General features: G+C 33.4%; 1 protein-coding gene across 2 annotated transcripts in view; it reads right to left on the bottom strand.

Moving 5' to 3' along the window:
* The window catches only part of LOC118195019 (dual oxidase-like), a 511,368-nt gene that overhangs the window by 5,681 nt on the left and 482,657 nt on the right, over positions 1-23,030 (bottom strand). For both annotated transcript variants that reach the window (XM_035366249.2, XM_035366251.2), the window contains 3 exons: positions 22,451-22,680; positions 7,057-7,221; positions 5,823-5,978 (listed from right to left, as the gene is read on the bottom strand). In XM_035366249.2, coding sequence (XP_035222140.1) covers positions 5,823-5,978; positions 7,057-7,221; positions 22,451-22,680 — 551 coding nt within the window. The remainder of the gene's footprint in view (positions 1-5,822; positions 5,979-7,056; positions 7,222-22,450; positions 22,681-23,030) is intronic.

The raw sequence follows: 23,030 nt of genomic DNA, 5'->3' as shown, positions 1-23,030 counted from the left end.
CCATCTATCGGCAGAAACAGTAACGAAACTGAAAAATTAAGTTAATTTTAAAATAACTGGATTAGTCATTAACAAAACAATGTAAATCTTTGTGAATGTGAAAAGCTTCCAGAAAATCTAACTCACCAATGGAAGAAGCATTTTTGATAATATTTGAAGATTCAAAGTCAAAACGAGGAGGTTAGAATAGAAGGAGGGAGGGTTCGCAGTTTCCTCCACTATCGGGGAATGAAGCTCCACGGAACAAGCGGCGTCCATGTTTGTAACTTCAAAACATTTGCCATACGGTAGCGAAACGTGCGTGTTTCTCAGCTGTTAAATGCAGGGATTTTCCAGTAAAAATATCTTAAATTTATAATGAAATGCTTCGCTATTGTTAGTTTTTTGTTTTAAAGTTATAAAGATGATATCCGTAATTTACTAAGTACAGAAAATCATTAAGCAATAGTTCGAAATTTAATGATGTTTCTGCATAACTTCAAGAATTTGTATAGGTTTTATTATCAACTTGTTGGGTATACTTTCCAATTGTTTCTTTAAGAAGTGATATTTCTGATTTATTCGCAATATTATTACAATTTATTAAAGAATCACTTGGAATAATTTTTACCTGAAATTAATAGCAGATAATTATCTAAAAAAAAATGGTAACATGTTGCTTTTTTTTAAATGAATGTTTTAAATAGATTTTTTTCACAACCAACAACCTTATATCAACAAGCAAATAAATATTAATAAAATAAACCAGATTTATGCGAATTCAATGATTTCAGTTTATGCGCGTTTCATATTTATAAATCTCAAAGAAATTACCTTGAATTAAGCTGAATTACAGAAATGCACCTATATAAAATTTTGGATATATCTTTTCACATGTTCAATTGTGTAAATATTTTACTTACGTTTATCGCAATACTGCCCAGAAATTTGTAAGCTTATGCAAAAACATTTTAAAAACTGAACACTTTATCTCGATCAAATGCACAAATTATATTCGTAACAGTTCGCAAAACTTAAAAATGAATAATAATTAATGCATAAAGAAAGCGTTGCTTTATTTAACACTTTTACAATTCATAAAAATAGTAACAATTGATTTCTTACTTTTCATGAAAATTATAAAACTATTTACCTAAGCGTTCAAATCATACAGTTTAATTACTTGCACATATCATTGTATGTTAAGGAACGAAGATACCAGCTGTAAGCAAAAGCATTAAAATGTATTTAACATGTTTCGATTATTATTAAGTCTTTTTTTTTTCACATCTGGAAAGAAAACAACATGACATTGTGATATTTTTTTAACATATTTATGAAATTACACACACACACACACAAAGAAAATCAATACTTACGAGTGAACAGTAATCCCAGGAATATGTTTTGAAAATCTATTTGTGCATCCATGTGCAATATAAGCTGACATGCTTCAAAAAGAAAAGGGGAAAAAAATGTTACAATTACAGACTTCCTTGCACAAGTCACAGTGATAACAGTAACATGGCCGCCAAGCTTCACCGTTTGAGTTGAACCTTCCCTCCTTCTATTCTAACCTCCTTGAGTCAAAATAATGATCAAATTTCCAGTTATGATTAGCTATCGAAGACTTATCTTATTAATTTCGCACTTATTGTTCTCGAAATCGATAGTATGTTGACTAAAATCTACGGCTGACACAAGGTTTTGCTTTGCTATTGGTAAATTTTACTTTGGTGTTTTTCTCTTCTATTTTATTAAAATGTATTTCGTAAAAAGTATTGTAGCGATCGCGTGGTTCATGAAGCCTCGGTAGTTGTTGCTCGTGTCGCCATCTATTAACACCAGTGAGAACTGCTACAGGACATGATGCGGAACCCGAACCTGGGCTAGTTTATTACGAGTGGAATTCTTTCCCGCTACCCCAAAAGAACTCCTTGGTTCAAGAATTCCAACTCTTCAAATTTGCGAGCTTTAGTTGTTCTCGAGATCGCTACAGTATTTACAGCAAGTGATTAGGTTTCATAATGGGTATACAGAATAGAATCATCGCAAGTTAGCAAGAAAAGGACAAAAAATAATTTTAATATCTTTTACAAGTAGAATATGCACCAATAAAGTCGAAATGTTCAGCATCGTTTTCCTCCCCCTTCCATGCTGTTCTGTCACACTTTAATTTCAGTAAAAAAAAATTTTTTTAAAAAAATTCTTTGACTGATAGAGTACATACTTGCGTCTTCCGTTTTTTGTCTCATTATGTGTACTGAATTCCTTACCAGAAAGTGCTTCCTTGGAAAGTGTGATCATAAACTTTAGGAACGGTGCACGCTTCATCTTTCAACAAATGGAAGTTGTTTGTAACCTTCAGTATTCTAAACTGGAAAATTGCGCTCACCGTTTTCTTTCACGCACGCATACGAAAAGTAAGTAGCTATGTTGGGCATCATTTCCTGTGTCATAATTTCTATCAAGCAGATCGGCTTGAGCGACTGGATGCTTGAAATTGGAGAATATAACACGTCAAAATGGGGCAGGCTACCGAGCAATTTTGATTTTCAATTACGTATATCAGCTTTTATTCCTTTTTCGTAAAATGTGTAGCTTGTTGAATAGAGAGGAGGTGAATTCAGTTTCAGATTTACATTTAAGTTTCCCACGAGATGGTATTACAAATGCTCTTCAGTTATAGAACAAAACACTTGAAACAAAAATTTAGATTGACTATTATTATAAATGGTGATGGTTGTTAGGAAATTTAACAATAAGAAAATCTGTAATTTTTTTTTTTTTTAACTTCTTGATAAACTTATTCGACTACTTACAGGACATAGTTTAAATTTACTTTTAACTGATTTCTTGTCCAATTACAAATGAAATGATGAAGAAAGTATTCTTGAATATGTAACGCGCTTATGGTAAACAACTTCCAACTTTTGATAATTTTCAAAATTTCTTACGTAAAAGTATCATAAATGAAAAGTAAAATGTCAGTGAAAAAGTGAAAAATGATCATAAAGAAAATGAAATTGAGTATTAGTATATCTCAGAAATCTCAGAGCTAACAACTTTGATAGAGTTCCAAAGTACAGGTTTTACAAAAGTCTACATTGCCATTCAAAGGATCTTTAAAAACATAATTTCGATGACTCAGAGACAGGTACACCTTGCACAAAAAAAAAAAAAAAAAAAAAAAAAAAAAAAAAAAAGAATGAGACAGTTCTATATCTCCCATTCTACTGGGCCGATTGTCGAAATTTAACATATCTGGTAAGCGCAACTAAGATATATATTTATATCAAACCTTGCTCTAACATAGGTATTTTTACGCAAAATCGGACTTAATTATAACATACCAAATGTTTTCCATGTTTCGATTTTACGACTCAAATTGTGCCTATGTAATAAATTTTGTAACTTTTGGTTAGAAATTGGCGTATTTTTCAGTTTGCGCCAAGAATAATTCACTTAGCGAACTTCTTCATTTATAGGAACTTATTTTCCTTTCCTTTTTTTCATTGTACACGAGCGGAGAAAAGGTTATTGTTCATACTTTAAAATATTTTAGCAAAGTGTGTAAACCACATTTGACGTTATTATCGCTTATGACAAGTATTCCAAAACGCGCCAATATGTAAATTCACGTATATTTAAGGAAATTTTTAATAAAAAAACTCTAATTTTATGGAGGTACACTTAGAAATATATCTACAATAAGGTGATGATCAAACTTTTATAGGTTATATAAATCAAAATTTTTTCCGAAGAATTTATAAAATTTATTTAAAACTATAAATTTTAAAAACAAATAAGAAAATAGCAGTGAATTTTATTTGGAATGAACCTAAATTTTGAAATGTGAATGAAAGAATCAAATAAGTTTAATAAAAAAAAGAGATATTAATAAATATATACCAAATTCATTTAACTTAAAGAAGCTAAAATTTGAGAGCTAATTTTTTAAAAATTACTCGTGCGATTTTTACAAAACTTGGCACTTTAGCATAATTTGAGTCTTAGAAATAATTCTGAATGTCCGCACTGACTTCCACATTATCATTTTCAAAATTGCGAGCTCTGAAACGTACAGAGGTCAAGTTTTTTTATCCTTGACTGGAGCGTTTCTGTGGTTCAGTTCGTGATAACTTTATTATGGTGAACAGTAATACTCCTAATCCGCCTAGACGGGAAAGTGGTTAATGACTCTGACTGCCTCCCCTCCCCGAAGGGCACGGGTTCGAATCCCGGAGAAGGCATGGATGTGATTTGTCCGTCCCTTTATAGGAGGCAACCGTGGCCATTCTATTCGGTGCCTCCATTATTTGAAGAGACCACTGATTCCAGTCTTTGTAGTGCCCAAAGCTTTAAACAGCTAGAGCTCGTCATTTCTTGGTAAAACAAATAAAATAAAAATACTCCTAAAAGATCGTTAGTGTCAGAACATCTTAATAGCGAAGGAGAATGTCGGGTGACTTAACCTGAATATTTACTGCACTTATGCGTTTAAATAAAATAGGGCGTCAAAGTGCTTCATTAAACCCTCGCCTAATATTGTACAAGAGAATTTCAGAGTGCCCTTTTGCGCGAATATACGCTGTTATTTAAGTACTCTTGGATAATCTTAGAAACATGAAAAAGAACAACACAAAGCTTGAATTTCTGTCAAGGGTGCCTATATGCGCTATTAAATGATTGCTTCTCACCTTTTTATCCGAAATTCTGTTATTACATTTGAAAATAATTAATTTCAGAAGTACGAAATTATGCTTCTAAGATATGTTAGACATGTCAAAATGAAAATCCAGAGAAATCCCTCCCCCCCCTTTTTTTTCAGTTTCCAAATAAAGCGAACTGTACTAATTTTTTACTGTTTCTTAGCTTTTTTCCATCTATGATTACGTAGGAATATTAAATTTACTGAATAAATTTACCTGTTAATTAACCCTTTGAGTACTGAATTATTTCAAGATTTTTATGCCCATGGAACGGATTTAATTTGTCGCTATATGGATTAATATGCAAAAGTAATACATTTTATTTGGAATATACTTATATTAGTGATATAAATATATTTTTGAAACAGCATTTTATTTACAAAATATTATATATGAAACAAAATAGAAATATTTATAGAGAACAAGACTTACCTTATTTGCGACTGTAAGATGTCATAAACAAATGTCAGACTATTGTTTACGATCAACACCCACTGGTGGGGGTGCCGCAGACATCAACGCCTGCTTCTTAAATTCAGATGACGAGGCAGACTCGTCCAACGTAACTTCGCCCAAGTAAGCAGATGACGAGTCTCACTCGTCAAATGTACCCAAAGGGTTACGCATATCAGAAACGAAATTTGAAAGTTTCCAATAATTAAGAAGCTTACATCTCGAATTACTTCTCCTACATCATATTTTCTTCATTACATAGAATCATACAAGAAAAGTAAAAATAAAATGTGTTTAGACTCCCAAACAATTTTTAATGGCTTCTTTACAAGAAACATATCTATCGACCCTAAAATTTACTCAGTTATAGTTGCAATCGAATGGAGTGCGCTGATAAATGGTACTTTCTGTACAGATGGGGTCAACATGCCTGATATTTTGATGCATTATGTATGGATTACTATTTTGATTATGATGGAATTGCTATAAAGTAGGCATAGGTTAAAAATTTTAAATTTTAGTTCTTATATAGTTATTTATATTCGTAAATAAAAGATGTCCGTCTTTTATTTACAAATAAAGACAGCTGTCTTTCTGTGAATATGTTTTCGAATTAATTGATGTCTGCCTTTGCATTCTTATTTCGGTTAAATTTAAACATATTCACACGATACTTACCAGCATAGTAGTCCTCAAATCGAACTTGTGGAAGAATTGCGTGATGAAGATATGAACTTCGAGAACGTTTGTGACATCTTTTCTTTCAACGTCTCGCAGCACATCGATGAACCACTCGAAATGCCTGTGGGAGGGACAAATCCACAGGAAGTAAACCTATCAATGAAATACAAAGGAAAAGAATCATGGTACTATAATCGATGAAGACCTCAGAATTTCAACAATTTTAAATTTGAGGCTTCTTTTTGAATAGCTAAATAAATTTTCACATAAGAAATAAATTCATAAAAACAGATTGAAGCATCGTATACTAAAATATGTAAAAAGCATGTAAATGGTTCGTGCAATTGCAGTATTTAGTAGTTCCGGAACATAAAATTTCTGCATTGGTTCACGTGTATGAAATACTGCCGATAGATTTTCAGGAGATGCTGCAGTGAGAAAGTTTAATAATCTTTCATTCAAACGCCTAATGTAATTCTAAACAATTAAAAAAAATCCTTTCATGTAAATGCTTCGTATACTTCTAAACAATTTTATATATTCCATGCTCTGTGTATCTTTTTACGGCTTTCATTCGCCATAATTTTTCTATCAACACACCATAATGATTTAAAATTTAGCTTCTTTGTGAAACAGCAAATAAAACATTTTAGCTAGAAAAGTGAAATTACTCAAGTATATTGTTAATATTAACTTAAATTGTAAAATATACAAATTGTGTTGCATTCTGGTACGAATATTCCGATTTGAAATGCCATGGAAGGAGACCATGCAGCATATGCTAAAACATCTAATTACACGTTTACAGAGAAATGAAAAATAATTGTGCATTATTTCATTTTACGTAGTCATACACGTATAATAATTCCTATTTCGTGCGAATTTTATTGTCGTATTGTTCGAATATAAAACTTTTAAAATGACCTTACATTAAAGCTCGGGCATTTCGAAGCTGTTTTACAACGAAAAGAATGGTTTATTTAATAAAAAGGAAAGGAGAGAGATAATGGTTTTAATAGCACATTTTGACACAAAATGTGAAACAAATATGCTTCTCATTTCGTTTTACGAAGAAATAAAATAGTAAGGGATGAATTGCATTAACACATTTCTAACTGCATAGATCTAACAAAAAAAATTATTTTCAGATAAATATTTTACAGAAAAAAACATCATTTTAAATTCGGGCTAATATCACACATTTTGATTTGAAATGAAGAATTGCTCGTACCTTTTTGCAAGCTACTCCAGAATATCTGTTAGTAGAGGTACCAAAAACGAGGTCGTTAAGGATCGAGGCATAAGGCGTAACGCCTATTCCGCCCCCGACCATGATAGCAACTTCGAACTTGTACCAGTCTTGATTGCCTCCACCATAAGGACCTTCCAGGCGGACCTGAAAACATGAATTAAATTCTGTTACCCTATATAATGTTCAATAATTATTTCAGAACATAGATATCTTGAGGTACCACATGCAAACGACTGCGCGTCACCTATTGCTGCCAGATGTATAACCTACTTTTCTTTAACCCTTTCATTCCCAATGGCTTATATAAGGCCCAGTAAATGTTTAAATAAGCCTAGAGGGAATTACACGCATCAGTTTACTACGTAGTTGATGTCCCACTGGTAGTAGGCAACATTTCTAACATCCCCACTGCAAAATTGTAACGCGCATCTTCTCATAGAGGCTTAGTGAATTTGTTTATTATAAGGGGAGCATGTGCTACGTCTTTAGATTTGTTTAGTTTCTGGTTTTGTATAACATACGTGTAAAAAATGTCTAGGTAAGTTTGTTGACATTCGATTATAACTTATAGAATCTATTTTGTTAATGTAAAGATGGCGTATATTGAATATTTTTTAAAAAATTTGTTGACGGCTCATATATGTCGAAGTGAGCCCAGTTGTATTACTAGAGGAAATATGCTGTTTTGCTTTTGTTTCAGTAATAAATCGTTGTCCAATAAAGAACTGAGGGATATCGCAGAAAATATTTCTGATCTGGAACAAACAAATAAATGGAGACTGAAAGAGTTTTTAATATAGTATTTAGCGTTTAACATATGCTTTATATTCTTTAAAGTGAAATTTTAAGGCTGTCTTATTTTGACCAATATAAATTAAACCACATTGGCAAGGAATCCTGTAAATACCCTAGGAATTCATATCTGGAATGGGGCCCTTAAGTATGGAACTGGAAATTTTATTGAAAGGAGAAAATTCTGACAATAATTTTGGCATTTTTCTGCAGCCATGAGTATTAAAAAAAACATACTCGATTGGTGAATTAGATATTCTAGAAGCGTTTCACATTAAAAAAAAATTCCGTTCTATTTAGCGACCCAAATTCCATGCTTCAGTCTTTAATGAAATTATGTTTCAGTTTTCTTGTTTCATCAGCAGATGGCGCCAGTAGCTTACCTTCTGCCCAGCCATTCTTATCATATCACCGCATATCTTATCTCATTCATATGAACTTAGGCAGCTGAGGCGGTTGGTTCTGTAGTTAAACCATCAAAACTAGTCCTGCAAAATTTACAAATATTATGCTGATTCTTATTATTTGACTTCTCCAAAAATGCTTATTCGACATGTTATTTTAGCATTAATGATAGACTCTCATTTTGTTCTTTATTTCATGAAAGATGAAAAAATTGGCCAACACAATTTAGATACTACTGTACCTGTTTTCACCACGGGTTTTATTACTAGGTCATTACATAGGCACAGTTACACGACGGTCTTATTGCAGTAGCTGCCCTAAATGCTCCATGCATCGGTATCAACTCAGAGATCGTCTTGTACTGAATCTTTGCCTTCACGAAACCATCTGTGCCAATCTAAAACATGACTTCTTAAAAGTACCTCGTCTGCATATGCTTCGTTAATCATGCTCTACGTTTCACTAGGGGTTTTCCCGAGCTTAACGCAAAACTTGACAGTCACTTTTTGCTCACAATCAATATATATTGGTGCGTTTTGAAATTTGGCATATTTGTTGAAAGCGATAAAATATGAAATGTGGTTTAGATACTTTGCTAAAATTATTTGAAAGTAGGAACGAGGTGCCTTTTTTTCCGCTCCGGCATAATGGAAGGGGAAGGAAAATTGGTTGTCATATGTTAAGAATTTCGCCAAGTCAATTATTCTTGGCGCAAACTAAAAAAATTACGCCAAGATAATTTTTTGAATTTCTCTGTAAATTTCACACCAAATTTTAGAAAATTTAATATCTAGACATAATTTGAGTCGTAGAATCGAAATATGGGAAAAATTGGCATTTTAATTCAGAAAATGTCCGATTTTGTGTCAAAATACCTATGTTAGAACAATGTTATATATAATAGATATCCTAAGTCGCGCTTTCGAGACATGAAAAACGCAATTTGAATTTTGTCAATCGGCCCAGTAGAACGAGAGATATAATAGAGCTGTCCCCCCCCTTTTTTTTCGCAGTGTACAATCCATGTACTTAGTTCCTTTACGTATGATCTCCATGCGAAGAATACTGGTAGCTGCAAGATGCCGCCTTTTTAAATACGAGTTCAACGGCGGCTTAACGTCATTAGACGGCAAGCGCATGCATGACGCGATACACGCAGGGAACATTTTGAACGTTATCATCTGGAAGGATATGCAAATACTGCTGTTGCACCAGCTGTGACGCATTTTTCTTCTAAACTGTGGATCGTACAGGTACAGTACTTCTGCCATTCTTTATGTAACCCCAATGAGGAATCTGGCTGTGTAGAGTTTGGGCGTTATTTATGGGACACGCTATACATATGAGAAGATGCGCAAATTGGTAGTTCATATCCGATGATTGAAAGGATCGGAGTTTGTCGTTTTCCCCATATATAAAGTACCAATAAGAGTTTTAATATTTTATACCGAATGTTTTATGGAAAGTAATGAATAAGTTTTAATAAAAACAATAAAAGAAATAACGACTCTTAACAGATAATTGCGTAAATCCCTAGTACTGCAGCTATACATAATTGCAATTTTGTTTTGTATGATTAAACTTGTTGTAGTTTAAGTCAACATTATTAAATCATTTGAAAAAAGTCTGAAATTAACATTGATAAAAATATTTCTCATTTCTTTTCACGCTCCCTAATCATTTACACATTGCAATAACTAAAATGTGTTTGAAACTTAAAATCTGAAAAGATTGAAGTCTGAGAAAGATTAAAACTTTCTAAAAAGACTAAAAAGTCTGAGATATTGCCGTCATCTTAAGTTTTATAGATGTTTTATTTTTACTACCATGCTTTCGTACGACGATGTTTTACAACCGAGAACTTATGTTCTTCATTTTATTTTCTACCAGATGTTATATTGTGTTTTAGAAAAGATGATAGTTTTGTCCTTGCGTTCTTTACTGTCACGACAGTGTTCCCTACTTTTTTCGTGGCCTTTAGATTTGCGATATTTTTCCCCAATAGCTTACAGGCTGACCAAATCTCAAAAAATTGACATAAAGTAATTTTCAAAACGTAAGTCACAAGAGACTGAGAATGAAATATTTATTAAAATTATGCAGCTCACAGTAACTGATAGTCCCAAATGTAGTATCTTGAAGTAAATCTTTTAGAACTGCTTCAGTCAAGAATTAATGGTAATAACATGATTCGTATGCAGCGCAAGCAACACAAGCACTTACATACCCACAAAAATAAAAGCAAAAATTTTTATCCAATAATAGTATTTTATCCACCAAAGCAAAATAAGGTGAACTTATTTTTTTCTACGGAGAAATAAAGCCATGTCGCAATTTCTTAATCTAACAGTGTCATGTTCCTGTTTTTCCTAGCTTGCCTTCGTATAATTTCAATGTAGTCTGCAACCACACTTTCTTCTTATCGCCGCTTTTAATGATTAAACATATTTATTGAAAATTATTGAATATGGGGTGCGTCATGGGAGAGTTGCATCGTTTTGTAGAATAACGTTTAAGTAAAAATGATTTGCGAAACTCACTATACATTATAAAGGAAAAATCTTAACCGACCAGCGTTTGCATTGTATGCAATATTAAAAGTGGCACAAATAAGTGTTTGCAAAAATGCAAGCCGCATAGGAGCCCGAGGCCTTAGAGGGCCGTCAGAAGTTCTGCTTAAACTACATTTACATGTTACAATATTAAATTTAAAAATAAAATAGGAATAGACTGATTATTTTTGCTTCTATAAAAACATATTTATAATATTTTTACAAAAACAAAAGCAGAGTTTTGTTTAGTCATAAATAGGGGCAACTAGGCGGTGCTTTAAAGTTAAAAGTGTGCTAAAATTTAAGGCACCCCTAACTGCGAAATTCGTTTCTGTGCTTTTCAGACGGGTAACATCAGCAACTGAGAGAAACCGAAGCTGCACAAATTATAGTTGAAAGCAAATTCGAATTCGAAACAATTTGTATGTTCTTATTCTGATTCCCTGCGTCCAATCTCAGCGTTTTCAACTCGTTTATGTTCAAGACTACTACTTATTCTGTACTACAGACCATATGACAATCAGGGTTATTGGAAAAGCAAGTTCCGAATTTCTGAAGGGGCGGTATACACTGGTGTGCAAAAATTAAGGACGAACTCGAAACATTAGCATATCAGCTGAACGAAGAGGCAGAGCGGACAGAAAGACCAATCAGGAGATTAAGTAAGGTGATGTACGGTAGCAAATGCGCAGATATGCAGGTAGACGTAATGGGGAGTGTCTGAGTAGTATAAAGCATGTTGTCGGTGTAAGATCAGTATTTGTGGCAAAGAGATTGCACGCCGTATAGCAGTTAAAATCACATCGAGTTGCTGCCTCAGCGAAAAAGAGCGAATAATCAATCTGTTAGACGACATCTGGATGCTTTTACCCGAGGTCGAATCATTGGGAAGTTGGAGGAAGGCTGCAGTGTGACAAGTGTGGCTGCAGAGTTCGGAATTGCTCACAGCATCGTTTCACGACTTTGGAGACAATTTCAAACTACAGGAACAGCTATCCGGGGGTTTAGTAGTGGTCGTCCACGAGGAACCACACCCGCAGATGACCGGTATATTGCCTTACAGGCCAGAAGAAACAGGCGGCAGACAGCGGGAGAAATCGCTAGACACACGACACAGGCGACTGGACGACCGATATTGCGTTTTACCGTGGCCAGAAGACTGCACGGTGGTGGTCTGTTTGCACGACGCCCTGTACGGTGTGTACCTCTAACGCCTGCCAATCGGAGAAGGCGTTCTCTGTGGTGCCGGGAACACCGGAAATGGAGAGACAATGAATGGGAACGAGTACTCTTTACAGATGAGAGCAGATTCAGTCTGAGTAGCGATTCTCATCGCATACTCATCTGCAGAGAGCGGGGAAGCCGCAATCATCCCTCGAACATCATTGAAAGGGACAGGTATGGAGGTGGCGGTGTTCTCGTTTGGGGAGGCATCATGCTTGGTAGTCGTACAGACCTTCACATCTTCGACGCAGGTTCAGTCAACGGGACCCCTTATTGTAACGAGATTCTTCTTCCATATGTGCGTCTTGTTAGAGGAACTATGGGTCCGCAGTTCCTTTTCATGGACGACAATGCACCATGTCATCGCACAGTAGCTGCCGAACAGCTCTTAGAGAGTGAGGATATTGAACGTATAGATTGGCCGGCACGATCTCCGGATCTCAATCCCATCGAGCATGTATGGGATTTTCTAGGCAGACGCTTGGCAGCTCGTACCTTGCCACCAGTAACGATTCCGGAGCTTCGATTGGCGCTGCAAGACGAATGGGCAGCAATGCCTCAACAACTCATTGACACCCTCATTCTCAGCATGGGCAGATGCTGTGAAACCTGCCTAGCAGTCAGGGAAGATCATATCCCCTATTAAAAACCGGATGTTTCTTGCTGGACACCCATCACAGGGATGTTTCGGCCTTCAGTCGCATTGCGCTCCATGCTACTTTTTCAATAAAGCTTCTTTTTATCCCTCTGATTTCTCTTTTAGTAAGTGTTGCTTACATTACTCATGTCCTTACGTATTGTGGATCTTACGGTATTAAATGTAATGATTTGGAAAGCTTTTGTACAAAGTTATATTGAAAAAACCGTCTCGTCCTTAATTTTTGCACACCAGTGTATAAGGACCCTTTGTAATCAGTTAGATGCCCAGGTAAGGAGATCCGATAAATGTTTTTGCATTATACAGCTGTAGAATCTAACTCTCTTTGCCCGCATAAAACTAATCTAGATCCTACTAATGAACCTGGTGCGAAATAATACGAGCACAGAAGAAGAGAGAAAGTAACGCTTTAATTATTTTCAACTGTTAACAGAAAGGCACGTACTTGGTGCTTTACAATAACACCGAAAACTTGGGGGAGGGGAACTTAAGCGTTGCTATACAAATCAATTTAAGTCAACAAAGAGTAATATTGGACTAGCACTTTAAGTTACGGCTAACTAGGTTGACTCGACAACCTACCAGGCATGATAATTATTCAAATGGCCAAAAAGCGTATCAGCAATTTCGTGTAACAACAAGGTCAGAAACGAAACTTGCGCTGGCTAGCGAAAACACGCTCTGAAAAAGATCCAAGACTCACCCTCACGTCACTTGACTTAATTTAAATTAGTATCCTGGCAAGGAAATCGGAAAGGAAGTTGAGGAGTTCAGGAAATATAAAAAAAAATTGAATAATTGGTTATTTGAACTAACGGAAACCCTATACAATAAATAAATTAAAATGAATGTTTCTCTTTTCCATATTATGACAAAACTCGAAAACTGATTGTCAAACTGCTTTCAAGCTCTTAATTTCCACAAAAAAACTCTTTTTTTTTTAATTGGCTTCATCCGAGAACAAATATGGAAATTTAAATTCATCTCTTCCTGGAAATCGAACCTAGGAAGCAATTAAGAACGTTCAGCAACTTTTCTCAATCAGCTTTCAACTTCCGGGGAACGGACTGGCTTTTTGGAAGTTTTTGTAGTCTCCCCCCCCTAACGTGGAACTTGGATACTAGTGAGTTTCCTTTGAAAATCCACCACGAATATATTTCTACCCTTAGGCAAATAGTCTTTATGTGTGTGACCCAAATAAACCAATCCAATCCAATCCAGTCTCACTCGGCCATCGGTTTCTATGCAACTAACTAGTCATCCAGTGGTCTGAAAAACGAATTGAACAAGATTTGAATATTGCAAAGTTCACGAGGGCTAAAGTCAGGGATGCTGTCATGGAGGTTTTTTTTTTTTTTTTTTTTTTTTTAATTAGTGATGCCGGCTGTTATTCAAGTTACACATAAGGAAAACCACGAAAATCAACCACGCAGCCAGTCCATTCGCCTGAAATCGAGCCACGGTCCATTCGAAATACCTAAGATTTTAATTTTTAATTATGGTAGACAAAAAGGGGAATATTCAGGGAATTAATAAATGATTTTGCAGAAATGAAACTACTAAGATGCAAGTTTTTAATAATCCCCTACTTTTTATTATTTATTTATAGTGATTTTTATCATCAGTTCTACTCTCTGCCTCAACCAGTCATTTATTCATTTCTTAAAAATAGTGAATAATAACAATTGTAAAAGAGGTACAGAAATCTTAGTTTGGAGCAGATTTCTTATAAAATTCAAAATAATATTTTATACAAATTCTGCTAATCTAAGAATTCTCTTTTCAATCCTATATTTTGCATGTTTTCTTTTAATTCTATACTTTGCATAGCATATTTCTTTGCCGTACGCATTTATTTATTTGTGTTTGATATATCCCTGATGAAAGGAAAATGTCATAAAAATTTGATCCTCCAAAGCAGCAAAGCTGGATTAGAAACCAACTGATGCCAAGCAAGAGTATCCGAATTTTACTCCTTGTTGACCGAAAAACAGAGAACATAATAATTTTTCTTGCAAAAATTTCTATTATGGATTTTCTACCTTCGTAACCCGTAAGCACATGCTTATAGTGCTTATTAATTTATTTATCCAGCCTAGACCAAAATCATCATCAGTTAAAAACCCTTAACTTTTTTTTTTTTTTTTAATTTTTTTTTTTCTGGTGCTATAAATCCTGGGAAAAAGCGGCCCAGAAATACTTTTGAATAGAGGCACATGAATGTTATGTCTACTTATGTCCCTGAATGTTAATATCTAATATATACCCCATGCCCACAAAAGTTCATACCAATATTTTTACAACTGTTGGTTGTAGACTTGCACTTCGAGATATCAAATGTTTTAAATGATGCAAATATTCAGTTTTTGGTATGTTAAAATTTAAAAAGTTTTTTTTAATTGGGAAATGAAAATTTTCATACATTTTTTTCTTTTTTATTTAGGAAACTTTATATGAAAAATTAAAAAAAAAAACTTGACACCCTTCGACAAAAATTGACAGAAATACTTACTTTCAAAATTTATGGGATACTTGACCTTATTCTTAAATTAAATTAGGACTCGGTTAATAAATAAACTAACATAATTCAAGGTTGATTTCTCCTTCTTAAATGCCATTCAATTAAATTTTTTGTGATTCAGCAGTGTGTAACACTGTTTAATTTATAATTTTGTTACAAGTGGTCTGAGGAAATAATTTTCACGTAAATAAGTTTCAAATGCTATAACTAAATTATTAATATTCGCATAAAATATTATTACTTTGGAATCATATTCTAATGAAAATGCAGAAATCCACTAAACAGGAAATATTTTTTAATTTTTAATTTATGCAAATAATGTTACAAGTTAGTTACATGCCACTATTGAAGCCTACCAGTGTTTCTAGAGCATTGGTTCTATAATAGCCTGTGAATAAAAGCTCCTTTTTGAAAGAAAAAATATGTTTATCAATACTTTCGCAACAATATGCATACGAACGTTCGTTACGCTTTACCTGGGAATATCAGAAATATTTCAGTCTTCAATTTGTGTATGATTAACAACTTTTTAGAAAACATTTTCTCAAATTTTAGAGTTAAAAACTGGGTTACACTTAGCCAAAAGGAAATCAAACCTTTTCGATTTTACTTTTCAGAATGAATATAAATATAGGAACTGAGGGAAAAGTATAAAAATTAGATTTTGTAATTTTTATAAATTGGTTTTTTGAAATTTGGAAAGGCCAAAACTTTATATTCGCATCTCCTAAAACATTTTGATATGCGAAAGTATATGTCTACGATCAACGTTCGCAGAAATAAAGGTCAGGTAACACTTTCGTGGAGGTATATATATATATATACATGTATAATATGCACAGTTCCTGGATTCTGTGAAAAGAAATGTAGTTCTGTTTATAGCAATCTTAATCAAGTCATCTTAATCAATGTAGTGCTTTTTTCTAAGGTGCATGACAAAAAAATGAAATTCATCGCATTGAATACAAAAACTTTTCAGAATCTTAGTATAATTATCAAGGCATAAATTTTGTGCGAAATTTCTGGAGTTTTTCGTTTACAATGAAACACATTTTAATGATCGAAAAAAGTACTTTTACTCTACAAACGTTATGCCAAATGTTAGATGTTTTTACCAGAATCCTGTCCCACTCACAGTACTGAAACTGTTTACATTAAGCTCTCCATCATTGTTAAAAATGCTGCATAGCTGTAAGTATGTGACAAAGGTACTAAATACTTATTGTTCTAAAACCTTGGTTATTATATCGGAATATTAATTTTATTGAGCTTTAAAGTCTTAAAAACTAAAGTGAGTTGCAAAATTACATTGCAGGAATGAAATGTAAAAACTTGACATAAAAAAAAAAAAAAAAAAAAAAAAAAATTCAAATGTTTGTTTTGAAATTTAATACTCAAAAAATTATTTTTATCTTTCATATAAAATAAAATAAATACTTAACCTGTAACATGAAAATAATTAAAAATTTTATCATCTTTTATCTATAGTCTTTCTTTATATATAGTCTTTAGTTGAACTAAAATGACAATTTTTTGTCTACTATAGACAAAAAACTGTCATGATCTTCTAGTTTAGAAAATTTCTAGTGTTTTATATTCATAGTTTTTTTTAGAAAAAGCAAGATTTTTTTTTACGTTTTTATTGCTATCATTAGAATTTACGTTAGCGTGAAACTTCCTGATACAAAGATTATTCCTGTTTCAACTTAAATGTGCAATGTGCAACACATGCATCAAGGAAACGAAAAATGCACATACAGTAACTATTTTAAAATGACAGACATACAGAGTTACAGATTTCAGATGACCTTAACTTAGTACTTCTCTTAACAAGTACTAATTTATATTTTTCAATCAGAGATAAAGAAAACTTAAGAGTTTAAGATTGCGATCAAAGAACTTAGGTACAATGTTGTCACTTTCTTTATAAAATATTCTAACGGGCTTGATGCAGTCATGGATTCGATGAATTTCATTCCAAATTCCGTCTAATAGGTCATCAAACTTTACATCCTGGGGCATTTTTAGTCGAAAATGTACAGGTCATATTTGGTACCAGCTTACAGGGTCACACAAACAATTTTTACATCTGTAGGTAAGATAAACAAAGATTAAGCTGCATAGCATAAGCAAACCATTGATTATCCTCTTGCCTTTTCTCTCAGAAGAACTGGAAATCTCGAAAGTCATATAAAACACTTCTAGGCAAATATATTCATTTCGTTTTTAACATTACTTGCCCTTTTTTATTTGTAAATTTGAAAAATGAAACCACTTAAAACAGGGATCACTCTTTTTGAATGAATTTGTGCAATGATTGCTGTTAAATATTGAAGTTCGGACAAAAAATTCTACAACTTTAATCGACATCCTTTTTTAATTGCATTATTAGCACGCAATACGTTAAAACACATCCAATGGAACTGAAAATCAAACCACTGTCGATATGTATAACACCTAAAATAGAAATATATGTGGGTTCGATTTCACTTAGTGACTTCAGAAGCATTATTTTCTTCACATTAGATGAATCCAGTGTACATTTCTGTAATAGTAACATCAAAATTATATTTTGCATATTGTTTCTAGCTGTCTTCATCGCAGATGGTATTCTGGATGCAAAGTAAAAGAGACCTAAAATGCAGCCAGCACAGATAATCATTGTAAGAGTAAACTCAGCCGTTGCAATTGTTTCCGAACGACCAGTTTTGGACAGACCAACAGCCAAGCCTGTGTAAACGACTGTGAAATATACTGAGAGCATGAGAAAGAGGGGGAGTTGGAAACACTTGTCCAGTTGTTTGCAACATTCAGTAATTGCCACGTAAGATTTAATGTAATCTATCAGATTCCCCGATTCTACGCTTTCAGCCAAAGATTTGCAATGGTGATTCAGTATTTTGCTCAGTTTCCAGCAAAAGATGCAAAACAAAAATACGAATATGCTGGCAATGGAAAATTTCACGGTGAAAAACGACAATGTGCATAGAAATAGAGCAGCACATTTTTGTAACTGACTGTGCGATTTTAAAATCTCTAATCCCCAGAACTCCAAATATTTCTCATCAGGAGAGTAGAATCCAGCTGTCATCATTCCAGCGGCATAAATAAAAGGAATTGCTATGACTATAACAAGAACTACATTTGCAGTTGGAATTCCTTTCATGCATTTATGGGCTGTTAAATTTTCAAGTCTTCTAACTCTTACAAGGAACGCGTGAATACTTCTGTGCTTGTATACCATAAAATGCCATAAAATGAAAGAAATGGAACTACAGAGAAAGCACATTACTTCTAGTTTTTTTAGGTTAGGGACTTCATCCTTGAAAATAATAAACATTGAATGTAAAAATAAAAAATGAAAGAGCAAGCTGAAAGGACGAAAAAGTTGCCTGAAATATATTTTGATAAGACTTATTTTTTCATCAATTTGTTGAATTCTCACACTCATCAGAGATATCACTTTAAGAATCCATCCGAAGGCAGGAGTGTACAGCTTCGTTTCTGGCAATGGAAGTGATAAACTTCTTAAACGTTTTATGGTCATTTTTGATCAGGTAATATAGGTATCCCAAATTTTATTCAGGGAAAACGTATCACTGTCGTTTCTTCGTAGCTCTCATCCAATTTTTCAATAATACTCTGTATTAAATTTCGTTTCGCCGCTAAAATTTCCAAAGGAAGAAAGCAGCAAGAATATATTTTCTTTCAGAAAAAATTAAATATGATAATTTTCAAAGCAGTATTATAAAAGCACTATTTCGTTTTGCTTTACACAAAACTACGAACCTCTGATTAATGCTTTGCTAGCAAGTTTCGAGGTCACTTTAACCCAAAACATACACTTGATAAATGTTTATTCTTCTTATATTTGCCCATATTTATAACCTATATTTTATTTTCTATGTGCAAAAGGCAAACAAGACTGTAATTACTAATACTTTTCTTATTATTGAAGGGCTTAGTTTAATAGACTTACTTTTAAATAGCAACAAAGTTTTGAAACTTTGTCATTTTCCGTTGCACTCAATCATTGGCATATTCTACAAGCATGATTGAAGAGTGATATTTGTGATTATAGAAAGCCTAAACTGTAATTGCACAAGAAAATCAATTATTTTTAATACACTTTGCCAAAAAATGAGCAGCACCATTGACATTATGCAGCAATCTTTGCAGACCGACAAGGCCGCTTCATTATTCATTTCCCCGAATGCAATATAAGATGTATTTTTAGCAAACAATAATTTATAATGGCGTTTTAAATAATGGTTGAGAGAAATAAAAAGAAAAGTTGTGTTGAACAGCAAAAGACTACAACAAATACTAAAGCATGGAGCACAAAATAATAAAAGCACAGGAAATTAATACTTCTTTTTTACCTTTTCACCCATTCTTCTCTTCTATCCTTTATTTTAAACCATTGCACTGAAAATTATCACACTAATTTTGTGTAATAATTGTGTGAATTGATTTAAATTTATTAATAAATGGTAAAAGATGAGAACTGCCTTCACAAAAGACTTCCTCAAGAAATCGTAGCTAAGTATTTTTTTTTTTAAATCATTACATGCTTCGCCATTAGGCACTGCATGGAAAGAGAGACGACTTTTTAAGGGAGACTGTATACGTGTTACATACTATATACAGTGAAAACCACGAAAAAGCCCATGCAGGCAGCCCATTTACCGAGACTCGATCCCCGAACCGAACTACCAGTGTTCAGCAGCTTTTACTGCTCGCTCGCTGGTGAACTGTCATAGCTCATACCTACGTATCACATAAGAAAAATCACGAAACCCGAGCAATCTTCCAAGGCCGAGAATAAAGCCGGAGGAGAACCGCTGGTATTTCTTGACTTCAGTCACATAGCCATTGTATGGAAAGCAAAAGATATAGGGAATCACTCACTCAACGATCTAAACTTTGGTTCTGTGTGAGAATGTCAGGCGAATTATTGCCCTGTATTACTACAGCAATAATAAATTTAGAAAAATTTTAAACAACCTTTTTATTAACGCTTCAAACTTAACATTTTGCACAGCTCGTGTTAACAAACTTTATGTCTACTACTTGCGGAATTAATCTAACAGAAAATTTAGAGTAAAACTTAATATGTTGATGGCCGCTCGCATTTTACGTTGTTTACCCATGGCGCCAACATGAAGTTTTTATTATGCGATGCATATTATGTTGAAATATTATTTACACAAGATAAGGTGAGTAATATAATCGTGTTTAATGCATTTTTTGTGCGGAGGTCACCGGTGACCCCCGAGGCGTTGTGATTTATTATTTAAACTTTTGCCATTTAGAACCATTACTAATGGTATTATTTAAAAATTTATCAGTATCAATTTTTACTCTAATCATGTATTTTGACTATTGGTCGCTTCGCCGGTCACCGGTGGCCCCCACGGCGAGTCGAGTGCTGGCCACTCGTGACCCCCACGGCAGTCAACGCTTTAAAGAAATTAACACTGGAAATTTACAAAGCAATCAATCATTAACTCAGATATGTATAAATTGTGCGAGAAAACTCTATCAACAAAAGACTAATGCCGCTATAAAGTAATTCTCAGAGCTGAGCGAGAAAATATTACACAAGTGAGCGTCGTTGCGAAAGCTCTCACTCCAACTTTCAAAACCTCTCTTCGTAAAAACACATAGCTAATTTGCATCCTGTTTGGAGTTGAAAAAGGTACAAGTCATAGCATAGATAAAATAATAATATAATGGATTAATTTACTAAAACCTTGCAATTAAAATTTGGGCTAAATATGGCAGGGGTAATTGAAGCAGTTTTTATTTTTGTTTGTTTTGAAGCAGTTTACAGTATATGGCATTTCCAGCTAAGATTTAATTCCACAGTTAACTGATACATAGTTAAAATTTTAATTATTTGACTTATATTAACGCTATTTGTCAACATTCGTAAGCTATCTAATATATTGTCCAAATTACTATTTATTCATTAAAAAAGTTACTACTAAAGTCATGAACTATTTTATAATCTATGTTATGAAAACTCGCGCCTGCTGGACATTTGTTATTTCAAAAATGTGTTTCGTAAATATTCGAAATCTGTTACAAATGTAAATCCACCAAAGCACCAGCTGTTTAGATTTGTTACATGTAACTTCACGTCAAAATTTACCAAAATAATTTTGTTAATACATTGCGGAATGAAATTACACAATAGACTATTTATTGATATTTTTTGTAAAAAATATTCTTATTTTCTAAGTATCCAATCCGAAGAGAATGCAGTAAACAATTACTAAAGAGCAATAAAAAGTACTTTTTCAAACAAATTATTACTTTTTTTTTCATTTAGAAGTCCCAAAATTAAAATAATAAAATTTAAGCATTATTTCATGTAACTAATTGATATTTTGAATTGTACAAGGTTTTAGTTGTTTGTGTTCCCATAATTAGTTTGCATATTTTCATACATCTGCATATTAAAAAATAACCGGTATTATATTTTCATTCGGCATTTTAATATGAACATCAGTGGCATAAAGAAATAGTTGGTAAAAATAAAATTACGAATATTCATGGACATCTTATTTTTGAAAGTACGATGTATGATTTTTAAGTAACCAAAATCGCTATAAGAGAATTCTATGAATTTCACATTACCGTGGAATGATCTGTATAGCCGTGTAAAAATTTTATGTTTCATGTCATTAAGTTAAATAAGAATACTTCACAAGAGTTTCTAAGAAATTACCATCGGAAAATGGACGATGTTCAAACATAGGACTTTTGGCTTGGCAGATCAATATTTTCTCCTTTATGCTACAAAATCAAATCAGAAGAATGTCTATAAATAGTTACAATTCCCTCACTTGGAAAAGAGTAAAAGATCCTCAGACGATTAGTTTCAGATCAGTGAGATATTATTGTCTGCTTTATTTGATGCATGATGATCAGAAACAAGTTTAAAGATTTCTTTTTATTAAAGATCTCTTTATATTTACAGAAAATAGGCCTTTGTCATTCGAATTTAATACGCCAAAATCGTCGGATTGATGCGTTACTCATTAAACTACAATATCATAAAAAAGAAATGCATTAATCTCTTGTCGCTCCTCAGTTTTTAAAAATTTCTATACATTCTGTACAGTTTCTGACACTAATTCTGTTGAATACTGATATAACCTTCGTTTTGATCTGAAACTCTTGTATTGTTTAAACGTCTGATTGTTCACTTACTTTTGGAAGAGGTCCATCACTTAGATTATTTGGATCGAAGTAATTTCTCAGTTTCCACGTCCATGGACCCTGAGCTTTGACGTGCACAGATAAGTAATTCTCATGAGGCGCTGAAGTCAGTGTCAGAGAATGGTACTCGGCATTTCGGAAAGCTGTACAACTCAGCCGGATCCATTGACCGGACAGGTATTTGAAATTCGGTGGCCGGGCGAATTTTACCTTCGTTACATCTAAAAAAATGAAAAAAGGAAAGTTTTTTTTTTTTCAATAATGAATGTAACCGAAACTGTATCTATGAGATATGTAAATAACGTAATGAGACTGGTAGCGTAGTTTTCGATCTGAAAGCCCTGCAGAATTTCCGTTTCGGTGGGGGAAACACTCGATATGCAACGCATACGGGTTTGAATTGCGTAGTCACGTAGTTTTCCGTAGGATGCTCTTTTGGTACACCTGTTTTTTTCTTTAGAGCATTTTGAAAATTAGTGACATCAATTTTGAACAACGTTGTGTTATCAGATTTTGCCTAGAAGCTTTTTGCAGAGCTTCAGCAGGTCTATGGACTCAATGTTTTGTCAAG

This window comes from Stegodyphus dumicola, chromosome 2 (genome assembly GCF_044657685.1).
Source record: "Stegodyphus dumicola isolate Sdum_Otavi_A_Nest chromosome 2, ASM4465768v1".
NCBI classification, from domain to species: domain Eukaryota; kingdom Metazoa; phylum Arthropoda; class Arachnida; order Araneae; family Eresidae; genus Stegodyphus; species Stegodyphus dumicola.
The sequence above is the reverse complement of the archived record's forward strand: the minus strand, read 5'-3'. Positions and strand labels throughout refer to the sequence as shown.